Source organism: Lactuca virosa, chromosome 3 (genome assembly GCF_052849685.1).
Source record: "Lactuca virosa cultivar CGN04683 chromosome 3, Lactuca_virosa_CGN04683_v6, whole genome shotgun sequence".
In the NCBI taxonomy this organism is placed as follows: domain Eukaryota; kingdom Viridiplantae; phylum Streptophyta; class Magnoliopsida; order Asterales; family Asteraceae; genus Lactuca; species Lactuca virosa.
This window is the reverse complement of record NC_136428.1, coordinates 35,326,229-35,348,452: the sequence shown is the minus strand read 5'-3', so window position 1 is coordinate 35,348,452 and position 22,224 is coordinate 35,326,229. Positions and strand designations below refer to the sequence as shown.

Below are 22,224 nucleotides of genomic sequence, written 5' to 3'. Positions count from 1 at the left end.
GCACTATCTCACAGACCTTTTTATGGGACACTCTGATGATTTGAAATAATATTGTTATTGTTAAGAATTTGAAAACAAATGTATTGAGATTTTATGGTTTATGGAAAGTGTTTTGGCTAATTAAAAATGAAAATTTTCTTTTGAAAATTGGGTCGTTACAAACCACTACCGGTAGATCCAGATTTTCCTCCTCTGTCACCAAGATCCTCCTCCCTCTTCACCCCCGAACCTTTGGAACTCAACCCCTCAATACCCGAACCACCAGATCACCTGTAAAAGTATCTAAACCGCATGGATCGCTGAGGAAAATTGCATTGTCGCTTCTCTCCGCCCCGCTCTCTTGGTGGAAACTGTTTCCATCACCATCTATTCGGTCTTCCTCCTCTCTTTGCCATATAGGTTGTTTTATCTTCCTGAACGAGATCTGTTTGGCGATGGTCGATGGCAATAGTGGTGACTTCCATCAGGGGAGACAGTGGCAGCAAATCTGAATCTGGAGGTGTTGGCTTCAGGGTTTTTGTCTCACCGGAGATGGTGGTAGTGGTGGTGGTGTTCGTCGGTGTTTTAGTCACATTGGAGTTAATAATGGGCAGGAAGAAAAAGCCGGGGTGAGATCAGGTGTTCGATGGTGTTCTAATCTCATCGGAGTTTTGGTCTCGCTGAAGGGAGGAGGTTTTCTGGCAGAGTTAGTGGTGGTGTGTGGTTGTTCATCGAAGCTATTAATAGGTAGGAATGAGAGCTTGCAATTGATTTATAGGTTGGGATTAGAATTGTTGGTGACGGGATGTTAAGTGTAAGAAGATGATTTGGTGGGATCCGTTTAAGTAATTAATAATATAAATAATTCTAATAAAATAAATAAATGGAAAAATAAATGGAAAAGTTAGGGACCAAACACGTAATTTTACCCAAACCACAGTGATACTTTCAATAATTTGTTATAATTTTACTTCAACTTTCTACTTTTACCGTTTTTACCTTTTATAAAGCGAAGCACTTATTAAAACCCTAAGTATATATATATATATATATATATATATATATATATATATATATATATATATATATATATATATATGTATATATCAATTTTACCTCATAATTTTTCTGCAATTTGTTAATTCCACTCATTTTATATCTTTTCCGATTATACTGGTTGAATATTTTTTGTTGAAACGACATCTCATATGACGGTCTTATAAAAACAAGACAAAATTGCAAAAATGGTCCCTGTGGTATACAAAATTTTGAGGTTTTAGTCCAAACCCCGAGTTTTTTGGATTCATGGTCCTTTTGGAGTGGTTTGTATGTGGAATTGGTCCCTGGACTTAACTCCCGTTAAAAGGATCTGTTAACCCCCTCATGTGCCTCACACGTGAGGGTAAATCCGTCATTTCATATGTAAGGGACTATTTTTGCATAACCGTTTTTTGGCTTAATTCCTTTTAAATATCCCCACTGCCTGCTATCTTCTTCCCCAACGTCCCCAACGTCTCTTTTTTCTACCCTTCTTCTTCTTGAGCTCTGTTACAACAATGGTTCTATGTTTTTGTGGAATCACATCCTCAGCGAACTCATTTTTTGAAATCTGATGTGCTTGTTCATATGCGGTATAAGCATCAATCTACTATGCCATTTTTAGGTCGATATGGTGGATCTGTGGTTTATTGCTATGAGCTTGATATTCACGTAAGCTGATCTCGTTTTTCTTCTACCTAGTTTTAGCACATTGAGGGATCTAATCTCCTTAAATGTTCATCATTTGAGACGTTATGCTCCGATTCACAACATTTACAGGTTAACAAGGGCGTGCAGTGTCTTGACCACACATACCCTATTTGTTTCCTTAGAGCTCTGTAAATCTCCTTGATTTGAATGGAGAACGCTTCATCTTTGATTTACAATGCCATTTCTTTTAATGTGGATGTATCCATAAGAGTTCAGGAGTCTTGTCAGCTTTTGCATTTCTTGGCCCAAAATATTGAACATATAATCCATTTTGCATTAATTTCTTTGTTGGCTCATCTAATCATGTATTTCTATGATGCTTTACAGGCCGTGGATCGAGTACCTTGGGTTTTCAAAGCTTTACAGACATCGCTATCTTCAAAGGCAAACAATGAGGGGCCACATCTAATGGTGGGAGTTGCAATCACTCAAAACATTCCATTACAACACTTTTGATGTTACAACATTTTGATGGAGGTAATTGTTTATGGACTTGCAGGGTTCAACCTCTACTAACACATCAAGCAAAAGGCGTAATGGAACACTATCCTGCAAAAACTGTGGTGGAAGATCATCAATTAATGGAAAAAGCTCTTCAAGTTGTTTTCTTAGCATAGTTTTGGAACTTACTAGCTTAATCAATTAAGACTTTACTTGGACAAAAGTTTCAAAGGGTTGTAGGAGTTCATCAAGGAGACCTCGAAGTTCAAACACAATTAACTTAACTAAGGATTCAAAAGTTCTAGAAATGCATGTTTCTGAATCAGAAAAGGTGATGTTTCAATGTTCACTATAATCATACTATTTTAGCAGAAACTCATTAGTTGTAGGTTGTAACCTAAACACTCTTTTACTAAAATTGCAGTTGGGAGTCTCTGTTCTTGGGTGTCACTTCAGTGAGAAGGCAGAACACATTCCAATCAAGAAAAGGAGATTCTTATTCCGGGCATCATCTCTGCCACATAATCCATCACTGGAGAGTCCCAAAGCTTATAATCATGAGCTAAAATTAAACCCGAATGCAGCTTGTCTACCCGAATCAGTTACTGGAACGTTAGGGAACGTTGGGGAAGAAGATAACAGGCAGTGGGAATATTTAAAAGGAATTAAGCCAAAAAACAGTTATGCAAAAATGGTCCCTTACATATGAAATGACGGATTTACCCTCATGTGTGAGGCACATGAGGCGGTTAACAGATCCTTTTTAACGGGAGTTAAGTCCAGAGACCAATTCCACATACAAACCACTCCAAAAGGACCATGAATCCAAAAAACTTCGGGTTTGTACTAAAACTCCAAAAATTTGCATACCACAGGGACCATTTTTGCAATTTTGTCTAAAAACAAATAGAAATAATAATGCGAATGAGGCTTGAACTCAAGATCTATATAAGGTATTCATATGCTTTATTTGTGAATCAACAATATTTTTGTAATTGATGCTACTTTAATTATAAAAATGTATGTAACTAACGATATGTTTATTAAATTTTTGTAATTAACGTATATATATATATATATATATATATATATATATATATATATATATATATATATATATATATATATATATATATATACCAACATGTATACATTGAGATAATTTTAGATTGAAATGTATATGTTAGGTTAATTACGTATATTAACTACAAAAATATAATTAAAATAACTTTAATTTTAAAAAATATTATTGTTTCATTACATCATTTTCATCATTTTTTCTATATTTTTATAAGAGATTGACCCTATGTGTCATGTTAAAATTAGCCAACCAATATAAACCATGAAAAAAGATACAACGAACAAATTAAGAAGTTGCACAAATATTATGATGTAAACAGTAGAAATAAAAATATTTAAGACAAAACCATAAGAAATTACTTTGAAGTTTTTTTTGGCAAGTTTTATTTTATGAAAAGCTTGAAAATTAATGATAAAAATAAAATTGATAAAGGTATAAAGTTGAAATAAATTAGTAGTTAAAAAAAAAAAAAGATAAAACTTTAAAAAGGTTGCAAAGTGGGTTTCTTCAGGATATCCCATTTATCAATTCCTGTTCAACAGGCTTGAAACTGCCATTTGTTCTCGGCACTCGGCGCCTCATGAGATCCGATTGTATCTATCATCAAAGGTGAATCGATATCTCCAAAATGGTTCCATTAATGTTCTTTTCAGCCATTATCGGCCTTCCTCAACAATCTCTGCCTTCACAAATGAGTGAGTCCGATTATCACATTTACGATATCAATTTGTTTTATGCGCTTTGGTTTCAAATTTTACTTTTCCTAAGTGTACTGCATCTGCCCTAGATTAAGTTATATCTGTAATGTCAACATGTTCATCCCTGAAGATCGAGTATTAACCATCACTGATGATGTTTTGTCTTGTTGATTGTAGGAAGAAAAGTTTTGAAATGCAGAATTTAAAGATTTAAACACTCTGTGAGCACATGCCACAGTCACACAGACAAATGTAAGCCTCAGATCTTAAAGTTCATATCTTTTATTGACTTGGCATGTCGATTCTACTAATTATGAATGAAAACCTAGAAATCATGTTTTTGTTCTATGAGAAGGATCTTAAATTCTTAATTTACATGTTGTTTATGGATTTACTCATTTACCTTGTTTAAATAGATTTTTTTTATGGTTTCATCATAATTCAGTAAGAACACAATGAAACTTGATTAAACAGAGCTCACATAGACATAAATTTTTGTTACATAATACAGAAAACAACTCAAATGACAAAAAAGACATGTTAAATCAGTGTCTTGTTGTACAACAGAATGAACCACTGAAGGCAAGATCATGAGCTCATGAACCCGAAAGTAAATATACTCACACCTTAACAAATCAACTTCCCTTAGCTCCTAAACCTGAATTGCTAAAGCAGATTAGATGTACGTGAATATGGGAACAAGGGTGTCATTTCTGCCTTAAGCCAACTGCAAACTTAATTTTTCCAGAATAAAAGTGTTTACAGAGTGATTTCACCTTCAACAACCCCATCCCATGTTTTATTTATATATATATTTGGGATCATATCATCACACACTGTTGAACTTGGCCATCTTCATTAGTCATTTACATTTCAAACTTCAGAGTCATCAGTGTCATTCCCTTCCACATTCTTCCCTTCAAGCTTAATACTCTTGTACCATTTAGCAAACACAATGTAGACTGCTAGATCTACAGCTGTTAAGCATGCTAGTAGGAAGAAAAACCTATCCAAATGACCCCGATTCAGATTCCCTGGGATCCACCCTGGCATATCATCTTCTGTTGATATCTTCATCACTATAGTCACAATGAAGCTACTAACATAATTCCCAAGTGAAATCGATGTCATACATAGAGCACTTCCAAAGCTCTTCAAAGCATCAGGTGCTTGTGCATTGAAAAACTCCAGTTGACCTACATACATAAAAACCTCAGAAGCTCCAACAAACGCGTATTGAGGTACCTGCCAAAATATACTCAAGGAGCTAGACGCATCACAATGAGTGCAATCTTGATTTGCATACTTTAGTCTGTAACACTCCACTATTCCAGCTGAAACCATTGATAGAATTGCAATGATAAGTCCGATTCCCATTCTTTGAAGCTCAGTCAACCCTTTAGAGTCTTTCTTCTTGAACATAAGCACCAGAGGTCCAAGAACTCTTCGGTAAAGGAAAATGAAAAGTGCAACACTAAGAATGTCAAAACTAGACATACTGGATGCAGGAATTTGGAAGCCTGAGATTGTACTTCTCATGGCTGCACCTTGCTCAACAAATAGAGACGCCATTTGTGTGAAAACAACCGAGTAGATTATCGTGCATAACCAAATGGGAAGTAATCTTAGTATGCATTTCACCTCTTCCACCTGTGAAATCGGGCATAAAGTCCATGCATTGTAGGTTCCTTGTTTCGGGTCATTGAAATCCTTCGAGGTAATGAATGCCGCTTTATCCAAAAACCTAAACAAACAAATATACCAATATCAACATCTTGAATTCATTTACATTTAGAAATATGATAATAATAATGATATAACCAACGCTTACTTGAATTCATGGGTATGAAGTATCTTCCTCCCAGTACTTGGAGAACTTTCCCTTTCATCTTCAAACAAAGCCTCTTCACCTTGTGGCAATTTAACCTTCCACTTCTTTGATGCAGCAACAAACACTTGACAAAATCTGTTTAAAGGGTTTCCACTTGGCTTGAAGTGTCTGTACCTTATGGTACCCCCAAGAAACAGGACAAGTCCCATAAATGCTGACCCAGTCGATAGCCAAAACCCTAAGGTCCACATACCTTCATCCTCAAAATAGCTCAAAATTGTATTCGAAAAAAGGGAACCAAGGTTAAGTGCAAGATAAAAGTAGCTGAAAAAAGCTACTTTTGAGTGTCCCTCTTTCATATCCTCTTCATCAAACTGATCGGCTCCAAATGTCGCGATATTTGGTTGGTACCCTCCATAACCCAAGGCAACCATGTAAATTGAGATATAAAACAACCCTATCTCCCAATTCGAGTGCTTAATGCATAAAGTTGTCCGATCTCCACATCCTTTTGGGGTTATTAAGAACATGCTTGATGCCACCGATAGCCCTCCTAATCCCTACAATCACAATCACAGTTACAGTTACAGTTGCAGTTGTACATGGGAGAAGTACATGTATAGGTATAGGCACAGGTGTACAAAATTAGGGTAATGTAAATGAACTTACTAAGACAAAGATGGCTTGAAAAATGGCACAAGTTTTGTATCTACCCCAGTAAGAGTCACTGAGAAAGGCACCAACAAGTGAGAAAATATAAACAGTTCCGGTCCATTTGCTAACATTGTTTGCAGCCTCAGCATTGCCCTGTTGTAGGACCCTGGTTAGATACAACACCAAGTTCACCCCAACTCCAAAAAAGGCTAAAGTCACGAGCCCTTGATTCACTGTAAAAAAATAAAAATAAAAAAATACACCATGTATAAAGTTAGGTCACAAAAAAAGACAAATTTTGCTTTTAAAATGACCCAAAAGGACAAACCAATAAATCTTGAAAATGAAATAACAAAAGACGTGATCATCTTTGGTATTCAATGTATTCAACTTATTAGGTTAGTTATATACGTGGAATTGTGCAAGTGTTTAAAAATACACATGTATTGTTGGTGTATTTGTACAAGCAAGCTTTCACGTGTCGGATTCAATAAGAGTGTCTTATATATTATGATGTATTTGTATTGAGAAGTGTGTGGTGTACGTAGGTAATTGATTTTAAGTGGTGTGTTATGTAGTATCATATCATGTAATTATTTGGGCAAAGCAACATCAATCCCTTTACACGATGACAATTAGGCATCGTTTTCTACTTAATGTGCAATAATTTCTTTTGGCTAAGCAACCGAGTGATTTGTAATATACTAATAATGATCACAATTAATGAATTGGGACCCTATAGATGATTAAGATGTAGTTGATATGACTAGAAGGTATGAATATTTAATTCCAATTACAGTAGGTTGTTAATAGATAGTCATGTTTAGCAAACATTGGGTTGAATATTTTAAGCGACTTTGTCTATGGTATCATTTTATAAGTGAGCAAAACCGCAATATCAACCTAAAATAAAAAATTACTGAAAAAACGGAACCATTTTGACAAACTGGACATTAGATTTTTATATTTTATAAAAGTAGAAAACTCTCGTTTGTCACGTTTATAAGCAAAAAAGTAAAAAAAAAAAAAAAAAATCAGTATAAAAATATTTTTTATTAAATTATAAGAAATATTAATTGATTCAAATTATTCTTTTAATTTTTTAATTTTTTAATTTTAGTTACTAAACATAAATTATCCGAAAACCAAACCTGAGCAGATCCAAAAGATGTTCATTCCTAGTCCACAGAAGATACATGTACTTGATCTAAAAGCTTACACGTAGCACACGACAAACAAGTGACAAAATTTGTCAACATAAAATTTGTCATCATGTGTTCTTGATTTTAGTCCCTTTACTGTTTATTACTTTATTATAAAGAAAAAGAAAACATAATAAAAATAAAAAGAGATACAAACATGATCATTTTGCAATTTCCAAAAAAAAGATAAGTATGGAAGTGGTTCGTTTGTTTGATAGTCATATAAATTAATTAAAATATTTTCGTCCTAAATAATTTGATTTTCGATAACTTAAGTTTTTATTTAATAATAAACTTATAATACTATAATTATGATTTTTTTTCTTAAAAATATTTGAATAAGAATATTCCAAAAATAACTGTAGGAGAGTGAGTTGAGTTAAAAAAAAATGGGCCATGTTTCACTCCTTGTTTTAGGTTGGGCCTCGGGAGTTGCTAAAAATACATCTCGTGAGTTGGAGTTGGAATGATGACCACACGAAACGTTGGTAACCATGCCACGTTGCCTAATCAGCTTGCGTCATGTAAGGATTTACCCATCGCGTGTCCCCCACGTCTCATACTATATCTTTCTCCATATTTATTATTTTTACCCTTACAAAAACTTTCTAAAATAACCAAAACTAAGACAGACCATATAAATTCACACACAAAAAAAAGTATAAAAAATGTTTTAACATGTTTTTCAATCATATATGTTTTATAATAACTATATAATTATGTCTTGCATGTTATTGAAATGTTATGATTAGTGTCTTTAAATTTGTTTTATATATATATATATATATATATATATATATATATATATATATATATATATATATATATATATATATATATATATATATGCGTGTATTTTGTATGGGTATATTTTTGTAGAATGTCGTGTGGAAGGAACTATTCCCAAAACCAAAAGTTTTTTTGTCTACAAACCCCACATCAACATAGTGCCAGTTGTAAATACTTTTTCACCATCAGTCGACTCTCTTTCATGACATACCTCATTGGATTTGATGTTGATTTAATTTAATATATGACCACTCAAACAGTCGAAATATTTTTAGTAAAAACAAAATCGATATGAAACAATAATTATTTTACATGAAAAAGGATATAAAGAATAATTCTTACAGTTTCAGTTTCATTTAGAACTAATATAATTAAACATTTGATAAAAAAAATTATAAAAAATTGTATTTTCTAGACGAAATACTATATATAACTTTTCGAATCTAAGAAGTTTGCATAAAAACGTTATCTTTTAATACAACAATATTGCATATTTTTAAACAAAAAGTACACTTTTTTTTTTTTTTTTTTTGTCATTTTCAAGATTCTCTACACGCAATTTTCTAATATATTTATGTCATTAGTTATTGAATTAAATGTAAATTTCCTCAATAAATATAATTAAATCAAAATACATCCACACATAGAGCTATCAAAATTTTTAGGATAGAGTAGACCTCCACCATTCCAAACTTCGTAAATTTGTTTTCAACACCTTTCATATTAAATTTAATTTATATATATATATATATAAGGAACTTATATGACTGTTGATTTAATTTTATGTAATGATCAATAACTAATAGTTTTAACAAAAGTATGTTTGTATCAACCATAGTGAATATATCCTATCATAATTAATTTCCTATTCAAAATAATGTAGGAGCTCGAGTTTAAATTTTACACTAATATGTTATCCAACAAGTTGAGATTAATACAATAAAGTTTTCTTCTCTTTGGTATATTTAGCAGACATTCTTAAAAATTACGCCCATACATGCATACAGATTAATTTATCGATGTATATATATTCATCACATGGATAGATAGCTTGACTTATCCAATGTACAGTTGAATAAATATTATACCTATATAGATAAGCGAAGTATGATATCAAGTTCTTATCTTTATTGTTTATTTTTAGCAAATCATTTTTTTTATTATTATTATTTTATATCATATCAAAGATATAGTTGAAAAAATAAAAGGTGGGTTACCGAGGATGATAGTTCCAGCTGTCCAACGTCCAGTTTTTCCTTTGATAGCTGGTCGGCCATGGAAATCTACAGTTCCATCCAGGGTGCTTGTCCCTTCTTCATCATCATTAATACACTTCACCTGCCATTTGTTTAGCTAACTTAATTAGTTCTAAAAAATATTTAATTGTTTTTAATCTAAAAAATAATTATCTTCGGGTTAAAAAACTTGAAGGCTGTCATACTAATGATCAGTGGAAGATCCCAAGGTAAAAGTTTATAGTGAGATTTCAACTAATTTTACGAGTGTTCGAGAACTATCCATTCAGTAAAATATGTCCTACAGCAATCTGTGTGCATGTGACGTGTGTTTTTGAAAATCCGATCTATTTGAGTTTCGCGAAGTGAATGCACGTGTCATAATCATTTGACACTTGATGCATGGCTCTTCAGTTATCAAATCAAAAAAGTTTCTGGAAAATCAAATTAATCGATCTTATTAAATGAAAGACTCGATTCAAGTCATGAGATAAGAAATGCAAAATTATAATTACACCATTGTCAAAAAGTTTCTTGCGGGTAGGAGATGCAATGTATGCTTACTGCTTAGGAAATAAATGTTTGACAGAGATAGTTTAAGGAAAAAATGTTTTATAGTGAACAGAGTACCTAAACTACCCTTGATGAAATCAGAAAATACAAGAATGTTCCATTTCTTGAACGATATAGAATTAAAAATAATTACAGTTTTTGCTATATAGAAGGGTAGAAAGAGAGAGAGAGAGAGAGAGATGAAGCAAGCACCTTCTTAGATATGTTGATGGACTCCATTTCTGTTGAAGCTAGAGAGAGAAAGTGTGTGTTTGATAGAGAGAGAAAGGCTTGAAGATTGTAAGTGACAAATTGTTGAAGAGGCTCTGAGGAAGATGGACAAAACAAGAGTAGAATAAGGAGGTGGTCTTATAGGCCTTGTCTTACTACATTCAACGGTCCAGATCAATGCGATTAAAACTTTTTCAAACTCTATCAACCACATGGTTTTTCCGTATATTTTTTTTATAGTGTTGTAACAATTTCTATTTTTAGCATTTATTAATTATTATTATTAAAAATATTTTTTAGACTTATCGATGGTCTAGACAATGTTAAAAGCGACTTAACATCTTTGTGCTTTATTTTCATCCTCAAAGAATATGAGGAAATTCGAATTATTTTTAAAAAATGGGAGAAGAACTCAATCTTGATTTTTTTTTTTCTATAAGTCTCCATTTGGTATCATACCTTGTAAGAAATGCAACTTTATAGTCATGAAATTTTTTAGATTTGTAGAAAAAAAAATTATATTAGGTTTATATGGTAGTTAGATGAAGACCTAAATACCAGTTTGATGGTTAATATGAAAATAACATGTTCATCATGTCAACCCTTGTAGTTGTAGACTATGATTTAATTTTTATTTGATTAAACAACAAGTAATACATTTTGTGGAATTATGATAGGATAACAATGTGATGCATAACATTTTCTCTTCATATAAGTTTTCAAAACATAAAGCTTAATGATATTTTTAACTATTCTATTCAAAAAACGATATTTTATTTATATCAATTTGTTAATGTTGTTTTCAATTGTGGTCGCACTAAAAATACCTAAATAAATGGGCCCCCTTTTTCTCAAATCACTTCCTTTTGGCCTTCTATTTGGGTGCTTTTTCCCATTGATGATGCAATCTTTTTTATCGTTTTTTATACTTTATTATTGAAAACACCACTATTTTGATTACAAATATTATTTCGCTGGTTTAATCAGATTTTGATTTATTGAGTCGTCGATTTAATCGGTTTACAAAATCTCTAAATTAATTATTTAATTGCAACTAAATCAAATAAGATTAAGGACGTTTTCGGTAAAACTAACTGCTAACGGGTAGCTGGTAGCGTTTTGTTAAACGCTACATGAGATAACTTTTAGATTTATATGATTTTGTTTAAACTAAACGCTAAAAGTTTATAGTGCCAAACAAGACATTTTATTTAAAACGGAGCGTTTTGTCAAACGTTAGAAGCTAGATACTCCTAAACACTCCGTGTCAAACAAGTCCCAACTTTAATTATATAAAATATTTGGTTTAGGTTATTCGGTTCATCTTGCATGTTAATTTGAATAATATTTTACACACATTTTTATAATATTGATTCTTAAACACCATCAAAACTTAACAGGTTTCGTTCATAAAAAAACTCACAAAAGTTATTACAAGGGAGTACATTGTATGTAATAGGTTTTTTTTTGAAACGACAAATCTAACCTACTCCTAAATTACACATTAAATTCACCTATGTCCACCACAAGACTTGAACCCTCAACCTCAAGGAGGGAGGACAACACCAGATACTGTTGGGCTAGAAACCCTTCGGTGATTGTATGTAATAGGTGGTTGTCTAGACTTCATAACTTTAAATATATTGAAATAGTGAAAAATACACAACATAAAAGTTGACACATAATATAAAACTATTAATCTAATGACTTATTGGAGTTATTCGATTTACCCGAATTAGTGAATAATCAACCAAAACCGAATCAAACAAATTCATTTGTATTCGGTTAGCCGAACCGAATTACCCTAAAACCAAATAATTCAAATCTCAATTGGTTCGGATGTTTATCCGGATTTTTTTTTGTTTTTTTCTTCCAAAAACATCTAGTTTTGATAAATTTCTAAATTAAAAAAGCCTTTCTTGCTATTTGTTACGATTTCTTGTAGTGCGGGTGGAAAGCGAGAAACAATCTATGGTAGAACAAGATTCATACAACTTCTTCAAAGTTGGCGGACAATATTATTTCTTTTTTTTTATATGGTTGAAACATAGGTGTAATTTTGATAATTGTAAATGAGAGTTTTGGGTTTGTTCCCTTTTTGACATTATGTAAGTTGTTTTTTGTTTTTGCCCGACCTTTTCATTTTTGGCCGTGATTTTATAATATTCGTTAGTTCCAAAAAAAAAAAGTATTTAAAACCAGGAGTTGTATCCTCGCACGCGGCTTCCAAAAATTTGTGATGAACTTGGAATGGAATAAATGAAATTGACGGAGAAAATATGAGTAAAACTTCAATTATCTAAAACCTTACGGGTAACTAGATAAATAAAACTTAAAGACAATTGATAGAAAAAGAATCAGAGTTAAATCTTAAATATCCAAAATCTTAGGGGGTAAAATGCAATAAATAAACATAAAAACAGAATTTTGAAATATTTAGAATCTTGGGTGGTAAAAAGGGATAAATTAAACAAAAAACAAAAAATTAAAATAGAGTAACTTATAGAAATGACCCATGTGGTTTAGTCTAGTCTAAAGGTATAGTCTAACATTTTGGAAAATTGATGCCAAACATCCCATAGTTTCAAGACAAACTAGTTTTAGTCTCAGCCCCATGTACCGTAACTCGGGTATGATTAGAAATCACTCACACGAGCTATATATGAGGGAAAATGCAAATTTAAATATATCCATCTAACATCTATATTTAGTTTACAAAATTAAGAAGTTGTCTATCACTCACACCATCTTCTTCATCTGTCATTGATCTGCACAAATTAACCACACTCGATCAACCCCTGAGTAATGGTGATTTGACAATGTAGAAGCCCGAAAATCATGGTCACGTCATGGACGAATATCAACCTAGGAAGGAGATTTTGGTGCTGTTAAAGGTTTGGATCATGATGCAACTTTGGGTGGGTCCCCTCATCTGCCCTAAGGCTATTGCCTAGGTGGGTGAGGGCAACGAACAATCTTGAAACTCAACCGATGACTACAAAACGATAAAAATTTATGGTCTATTATAGTTGAGTTTTCTTCTTCATTTATTTATTAATTGGTTTTAAGGGTTTATGTAGTGGTATTTTGGGTTTTTCAATGGGATGAAATGTTGATGTGGTAATCCAGATTGTTTTGAGTTTTATTCAAAATCGTTTTCTCAAAAAAGCTAAAAATGGCAATGGAAGATTTATAATTAGAATAAACTTAAAACCATTTTAAGTTTTTAACCCACCAAGGATCAGTTTGCAATCATGGAAAAATTAGATCAACCATAAAAGAAAAAGTGTTATAACTTTTGAAGACTTTGATTCTCATGAGAAACTGAAAGTTGATGAAGATGACATGAAGCTTCACAGAAGAAGCTCTCCATAATGTATCCACCAAGCAATGATCAACCACTAAAACATACTATTCTTCACTTGTATTAAGTTGTTATTAAGCCTTTAAGACTTATACCAAATAAGCTTTAAGGAGAAGCAACTTATGAACCCTTAAATCATGCAACAAATTGCAATATAAAGAGGAGGAAGAAGAATATGTAATTCTTGGATTTTGGCAGCTACAATAGGAAAGAAAAGAGATGAGAAGTGCAAGGAAAAACTCGGTAGTTTTTGCCTCATACACTTCTTTATATACTTGGACAAATATACTAAAGCATCATACCTTCGACTAGTCAAAGCATGGTCCTTTATGACAAGTGTGAGATGAAAGAAAGAAAGCCAACAAGCAACCTTTGTCTTGCTTTTTCAACCTACGGTTTTGACAAGAAAGTCAAAACTATCCATTCCATTCTTCCAAATATCTAGTTACATGTTGTAATTAGATGATTACTCAAAATTGAAAGATCTAGTATGCCCAAGAGTCATTATAGAATGATATTGCTAATAATATATGATCCTATAGGGTCACACCTTATAGCAAGTTACCGTCAATTGATTATTTATTAGTATAATTTGATTATTAATAAATATATCAACACTTGTATTTAATTGGAAAATTATTATTTCATGGAAATAATATTTTACTAATTGAGAATTTATTATTTGTGAAAATAATATTTATTGGAGAATTAACAACTTATGAAATATATCATAAAGTATGATTATTTATAAGTTATATTTATATCTTAATAAACTAGTTCAATTTATATAGAAGGTAGTTTTATATAAAATAAGATATTTATATATTCATATTTATATCTTAATAAGCTAGTTACAATTTATATAAAATGTAGTTTTATATAAAATAAGATATTTATAAATGACTAGTTATATAAATATATATGTTGAGAATTCTCTATAAAAAATGATTGAATTTTAATAAAGATAACATGTATGTATATATAAACTAGCCATGAGACAACTTTTGTCTTCTTTGTGGCTTGCCTTTTTTGAAAAATGAGAGGAGACCAAGTATGGTCTTCTTTTGAATTATTTAATCAATTCTACCATGCTTGTAAGAAGTATGTCTCATGATTTTGTTTTATGGTCTCTTCTTGCTTTTTGGCCTTTATATAAGGGAGAACATGGAAGGTTAGAAGTGAGTTCTTGCAAGCCTCATTCTTCTTCTTCTTTGGAGCCTAAAACCGAGAGCACCTTTGCTCTCTATGTGGCTGCCAAATTTCGAGCTTTATAAGCTCTTCCTCTCCTCCATTCTCTTGCATTTTGATGTTAGACAAAGTCCCTTTGTTGCTTCACCTTTAAACATATATTTGGGATATATTTCAAAGGCTTATGAACAACAAATTACAAGTGAATACTAGTATGTTTTGATGGTTCTACTCTTGCTTGGTGGATACTTCTAGAGAACTCTTGTTTTAGAGTTTCATGCCACACTTCATCAACTACCAACCTCCCATGAGGATCAAAGTCTTCAAAGGTTGTTATGCTTTCCCTTTTATGGTTGTTTTAATCTTTCCAACTCTTGCAAAATGATCCTTGGTGGGTAAAATAGTTTTAGTTTTATTCAACATTTTTAAAGTTTCCGTTATCATTTTTACTGGTTGTGAAACCAGATTTTTGAATAAAAACCCAACAATTGGTATCAAAGTCATTTTGCAAGATTAGTTAGATTATTTGTTTTGTTGATGAAATCTTTGTTTTTGGAAAACATGGATGGTTTTCTCTTTGCAAGAAAAATTCATACATATTTTCTGTGACAACTTTAAAATGTATATAATTGTTATTTTTTGACCAAAAGTTTACATGCATCTTTTTGGTTATAAAAGTTGTGTTAGAAAAACAAAGAGTTGTTTTATATATTTTTGAGTATATATATATATATATATATATATATATATATATATATATATATATATATATATATATATGTGCATAAACTAGTCATGGACCTTTGTGTTGTTGCATGTGTTGATTTATTTGAAAATGATTGTAATTATTTATTTATTCATATGGTATGTAATAATTAAATAGATAGTTTCCTTTTGTTAACTTTTGTAAGTAATATATTAGTTTTAGAAATAATTTATTTTTATAAAAATGTAACAAGAATGAAGATGGTGACCATTTTGAAGATCAAAAGTTTATAAAGTTGATTTTATTAAAGTTTCTCAAACTTCATAAAATTATTTTTATAAACTTGCTACAAGGTGTTGAAGCAAGTGGGAGCACATGAAGACTTTACAAGATAAATGTCCCTTATATCCCTTTAGGAATGGACTTGATAATTTTGTGATGGCTCACAAAATTATTACTATTTAATGGCTTGGTTTATGCACATATGTTATAATTGTTATGCATGCTTGTATTGTTTTATGTTTATATTATTATTATTATGTTATGGTTGATAAATTAGTTTTTCAAATGCAAAATAATATTTGAACATAAATAAACATCACAAGGAGTTTGGTTTTAATGAAATTTACCTTTTAACATAAAATGCTAAAAAAATAGTTTTACAATAAAACAAGTTTTATCGTTGAAAACTGGTAACCAGTAAAATTTCGGGATTAAAATTGTATAAGTTTAAAATTGAGATTTATAAACTTATCAAACTCCAAACCTTATTTTATAAAAGAATTTTTTATTAAAAGGTTTACAAATGTTGCGCTTAAGCATCGCCTTAATACTAGCTATTAAAATTTGATCGCGTCAATTTTATAAAACCGAGTTTTATAAAAGGAACATTGTTAAAATGTGATTTTTTCATAAAAATAAGATTTTTAAAAGGTATACCATGGTTTATTGAATGCATGCAATAACATGATATAACATGTTTTTTAAACTATAATTATAAAAACATCAAAGACCCCTTACAAACCTCAAATCTGTGCAATCATTTTTTAAGAACACTCGCACGTCTCTTGTATGCACTGGTGGGATAAATGATACCTAACCACTTGATGTTATCTTTTGATGGCCGGGGTGTTTTCGCTATTTCTATAACCAAGTTATAGGCCCGATTACACAAAATTTTCAAATTGGATGATTTGATCGGAGATCTTTAATGATAAAGGATACCTAAGCAAGAGAGTTCTGAGACATAGATGGGATCAAACATGTCTAATTAAAATTGTTATTAGTGATCCCATAAATCTAAGAATTATATGCTAAGATATAATTGATAATCGATATTTACCGGGTTAAATTTGGATAAATGGGATAAAGGATACCTAACCATTTATTTGTTTTGCACCTTGGATTCTAGATTTTGATAATTAATATTTTTAGAAACTAAAAGGGTATTGATTATTAAAGATTAAGTATTGAAAATACTAAATGAATTTTGTTAAAATTTTGTAGATATATAATCCACTCTCATAACCATGAATTGTCATTTCTTTTTTAAATAACTTAATGAAACAATAACATTCAATAGATACAACTTCAATGAATGAGTTCATGTCTTAAGAGACAATATCGTGAGAGATGTGAAATTGTATACACTTAAAGGACCTATTCCTAAACAAATTGTTTTGAGCAATAGACCGAAATATGATACCTAGTAAATGCATCACAGTGATGCTCAAGATGCTTCTGACATCATACAAGGAACAATTATTCATGACTTCTAGGAAGTTTTGGATAATTTATATATATATATATATATATATATATATATATATATGATAATATAACAAGTTAAGCAATATTCCAATAAATATAATGATATTTTGTTGGAATAGTGCAAAGTTTCTTTTTTAAATAACTTAATGAAACAATAACATTCAATAGATACAACTTCAATGAATGGGTTCATGTCTTAAGAGACAATATCGTGAGAGATGTGAAATTGTATACACTTAAAGGACCTATTCCTAAACAAATTGTTTTGAGCAATAGACCTGAATATGATACCTAGTAAATGCATCACAGTGATGCTCAAGATGCTTCTGACATCATACAAGGAACAATTATTCATGACTTCTAGGAAGTTTTGGATAATTTTTATATATATATATATATATATATATATATATATATATATATATGATAATATAACAAGTTAAGCAATATTCCAATAAATATAGTGATATTTTGTTGGAATAGTGCAAGGCTAAAAGAGTCACCTTGTGTGATCTAAAAGGCCCATGTTTTATGGAATAAACACCTTTAAGCCCAAGAAACCCAATAAGGGCCACATAGATGGATCTTGTTTCTTTTGTGAAGAAACTGGACACTGGTACAGGAACTGCTCCTCTTATCTAGAAAGAATGTCTGGAAGAGACTAGTACTTCAGGTATCTACTGGATAGAACTCATACTTTTCGTGTAACACTCAAGTACTTGGTACTTAAATGTTAATCTAATATTTGTAACTTGATTGCAAATATTTACAAAAGAGTAACTAGCTGAGCACAAACAAGTTGGGACTATACTCTCGAAGTTTAGTTTATTATTTATGCTTAGAACATAAATTGCTTGTAATATAAAAAATTGTTTGTTTTGGAACAATGTATGTTTTAAATTTAGCATGTCTAAATATTTGTGTCTCAGTTATTTATTTAAATGTTTGATTATTTACCATATCGTTTTTCATAACGATAATACTCATATTCTGAAATGGTTGACTTCTATTTCTGAGACTAGATCTCTTAATAGAATTAAAAAGTAAATATCAACATTTGATAAATAAAATTAAGTTCTATATACAAGCACTTTTGACTTAAACTTGTTTTAAATCAAACTTATCCATGACATTGTTATCTTTATTGTATAAATGAATTCCACATATTCCAACTTCAAGAAAGGGATCTTTAAAGGCAAATAATGTAGTTTATTTGACATATGTGAATCTTATTTATATATATATAAAAGATTCATAATAATATTTTCAATAAAGTGTAGAGAAAATAATTATTAAGGAACTATACACTTTAGTGTATGACTTCCTTTCTAATGAATGTCTATGATTGAGCACAAGATACAACTCAGTAGTACCATCTAAAGCCTTAGTGATGATAAATGGTGAATTAAACTTTACTTGATATAGTTTACTTTCTAATCGGTAGAAATGTCCTCCTTTTAACCTTTTTGGGATTATACTTCAATCACTATTAATTGTATCCAGAATACAAACACCAACTAATTACATAATTGTAAAATATTCTAAAAGGGCATTTAGATTATTATATACAAACCCACCAATAATAAGTTCATTTATTCCTCTGAAAGCTGAGTTAGCAGAAAGCAAGCTTCTAATGACAAAGCAAGTGGGAGGCACGTGGAACTTGAAGTAACTCAAGAACCATAGTCGGATGTAACAATTGTTGGCACAAGTTTCAACAAGGAATTATTGAACATGAATAGCAGCTATTCATAAACACAAATTGTTCACAATAATGGTAGAAATCATCTATGACTTGAGAAATGTGGAATCTCTCATTGATGAGTTCTTGATGGTTTCTAGTTAAACCATCAACTATCAAAATGTTATATAAGATCCTGGATCTGACAAATGACTTAGAGTCATGAACATTGAGATGTTATCCATGTTTAATAATTAAGTATGGGCTTGATTAATCTTCCTTTCTATAGTAAGGCTAGAAGGAGTAAGAGATTCTTCTAGAAAGAATATATACATGGATATATATATATATATATATATATATATATATATATATATATATATATATACACACACACACACACACACATTTAGTAATACTTGTTATATAAGGATTTTCTCATACTCATGTCATTGACTATAGTCCTTATCATACTCATGGCATTGAATGTGATCAAACTTTTTCACAAGTAGCTATGATTAGATCAACAAGGATATTATTTATTATAACTTCATATTCTTAATATGAGATATAGCAAATAGATTTCAAGAAAGACCGCTTTTCTTAATAGACATCTACTAGAAGATATCTATATAGCTTAGCCTGGAAGTTTTCTTAATCCATGTTATCCTAACCTAATGTGTAAGGCTTAAGATCCACTTGTGGATATAAAGCAAACATCTCAAGGTTGGAATAGTCATTTTAATATAAAGATACAAGTTATGCTTTTATATCAAAATGAAAAAGAATGTGTGTGTGTTTACTAAGAAATAGTGGGAGGATAGTGATATTCCTAATCTTGTATGAAAGAGACATACTTAATCATTTGAAATGACATTCCGACTATGCAAGGTGATTTTCACCTTGACTCAGAAAGTATTTCTAAAATGAAAGACTTAGGAATGAAAAGATACATTCTTCGAATGTAAAATCTATAAGAGATAGATAAAGATGATTGTTAAAGGTTTTTAAATTCTTTTTGCATGAAATGAAAATATCTTGAAAGAGGTCAAGATACAAGATTCCTTTGGAAGATTCTTCATTGTTACATGACACCTCTTGAGTCCGTCTCAAAGGACCTAGCACATAGGTTGAGCTAGATGAAATGATTTATATTCTATTTGCTTGACAAATGAATCCATCATTTATGTCATATGATGAGATACAAAATTGAATACATGGTTAAGTCACTAGATGACTGTGAGAACATTCTAAGAGTACTTAAGAAGAGCTAAGAGAATGAGTATGACATAATTAGTTTAGAACAAAATCTTAATGTAAAGAGCTACATATGATTTTGATTTCTAAATACATATAGATAATTATGAATTATAATTGGATTATAACTTCCTTATGGAATGAAGAGCAAGTTTAGTTAGAATGAGGTCCAAGAAAAACTTAATGACACAATCTACTACAAAATAAGAATACACAACTTTTAAAGTTAAAGTCAAATATGATTAGATGAATGAGTTCATTGAAAAACCATGTTGATTTCTACCTTTGAAGGATCACATAGAAATCTTTGTGACTTCGAGAGTTGACTTAATCAAGCTAAGGGACTCTATGTCACGAAAGAACACCAATCATATTCTCGAAGATATTTAACTATACCTAGAGTAAAAGTCAAATATGGATATATAGTATTCGTGAAATTCACACAAATTAAATTTAGTCGAACCCATTAATAAAGTCTTTCCTTTTAAGCTAAGTATGAATGGTCACACTTAAGCCATAAGACTTTTATTATTCTAGAAATGGGACTTTGGTTTGGATTTAGTATTTGGATATTGGAACATTGTAACAACAACTATTACATAATGTTTCGATATATCGGGATATGATCATTACATTAATACTTGTTGTGTTCTATATTAACATGTTTAATCCATGAATAATCTTATTATTCTAAAGGTTCATAGTCGGTCATGATTGTATGAGCAATTATGAAGTAAGACTAATATGAAAAGGATTAGTTGACTCTCACCAGATGAAAGTAGGCAAGAAGTTGTAACCAAGTTTCATAGGTACTTGTCAGAGAACTAGTATTGAATGGACCTGCATCAAGATCAACTCATAGATCGCAGTCGTGAGTGACACTTGATTAAAATGTATTATCTTTGTATCCTTAACACATGAGACACATAGTGGGACTTAAGTGTAGGGAGTGTTGTGCTTTGATATGACCAAATGTTGTTCCTTAACCGGGCAGTTATAAAAGTCATTTTCGAGTATGGTGTGAACTATGCAAGAGGCTTATGTAGTCAAGATGGGATTTGTTCCTCTTATGTGTTGAGAGTTAAACATCTAACGTGTGTTACCCAAAGTTGAATTACAAATGAGATTGATTGCGATCCAAGGCTCATGTTCAATAGAATGTCCGTAACAAAGGGATAATTGATAAACTTACCTTAATACATCAACTGAAGCATAGAGCTTTTGGGAATTGGATGTTGATGAATGACATTCTTCGTCATATGTTATTGGGGGCAGTGAAATGTTGCTAGACGTTCACCACTGTCTATATCAATCTATGATTAGTCTCGTGCAAGTGGGAGATTGAAAGATCTAGTATGCCCAAGAGTCATTATAGAATGATATTGTTAATAATATATGATCATATAGGGTCACACATTATAGCAAGTTACGTCAATTGATTTTTATTAGTATAATTTAATTATTAATAAATATATCAACACTTGTATTTAATTGGAAAATTATTATTTCATGGAAATAATATTTTACTAATTGAGAATTTATTATTTGTGGAAATAATATTTATTAGAGAAATAACAACTTATGAAATATATCATAAAGTATGATTATTTATAAGTTATATTTATATCTTAATAAACTAGTTCAAATTATATAGAAGGTAGTTTTATATAAAATAAGATATTTATATCTTAATAAGCTAGTTATAATTTATATAAAAGGTAGTTTTATATAAAATATGATATTTATATATGACTAGTTATATAAATATATATGTTGGGAATTCTTTATAAAACATGATTGAATTTTTATAAAGATA

The 22,224-nt window shown here is 30.7% G+C and overlaps 1 protein-coding gene and 1 long non-coding RNA gene across 2 annotated transcripts; one reads left to right on the top strand and one right to left on the bottom strand.

Annotated features, from left to right (window-relative positions):
- Positions 1-3,753: 3,753 nt before the first annotated feature.
- On the top strand, positions 3,754-4,346 carry LOC145165470 (uncharacterized). Its single transcript, XR_013740065.1, has 2 exons — positions 3,754-3,945; positions 4,126-4,346. It is a non-coding gene; the product is annotated as an uncharacterized LOC145165470 (long non-coding RNA).
- Positions 4,347-4,410: 64 nt separating this feature from the next.
- LOC145165468 (protein NRT1/ PTR FAMILY 7.3-like) lies at positions 4,411-10,566 on the bottom strand. The gene is made up of 5 exons (XM_079084207.1): positions 10,425-10,566; positions 9,642-9,762; positions 6,449-6,666; positions 5,780-6,339; positions 4,411-5,692 (listed from the first exon to the last, which is right to left on the bottom strand). Exons 1-5 carry the CDS (start codon positions 10,449-10,451, stop codon positions 4,822-4,824), a joined length of 1,797 nt encoding a protein of 598 aa, XP_078940333.1. The 5' UTR covers positions 10,452-10,566; the 3' UTR covers positions 4,411-4,821.
- Between the last annotated feature and the right edge of the window lie 11,658 nt (positions 10,567-22,224).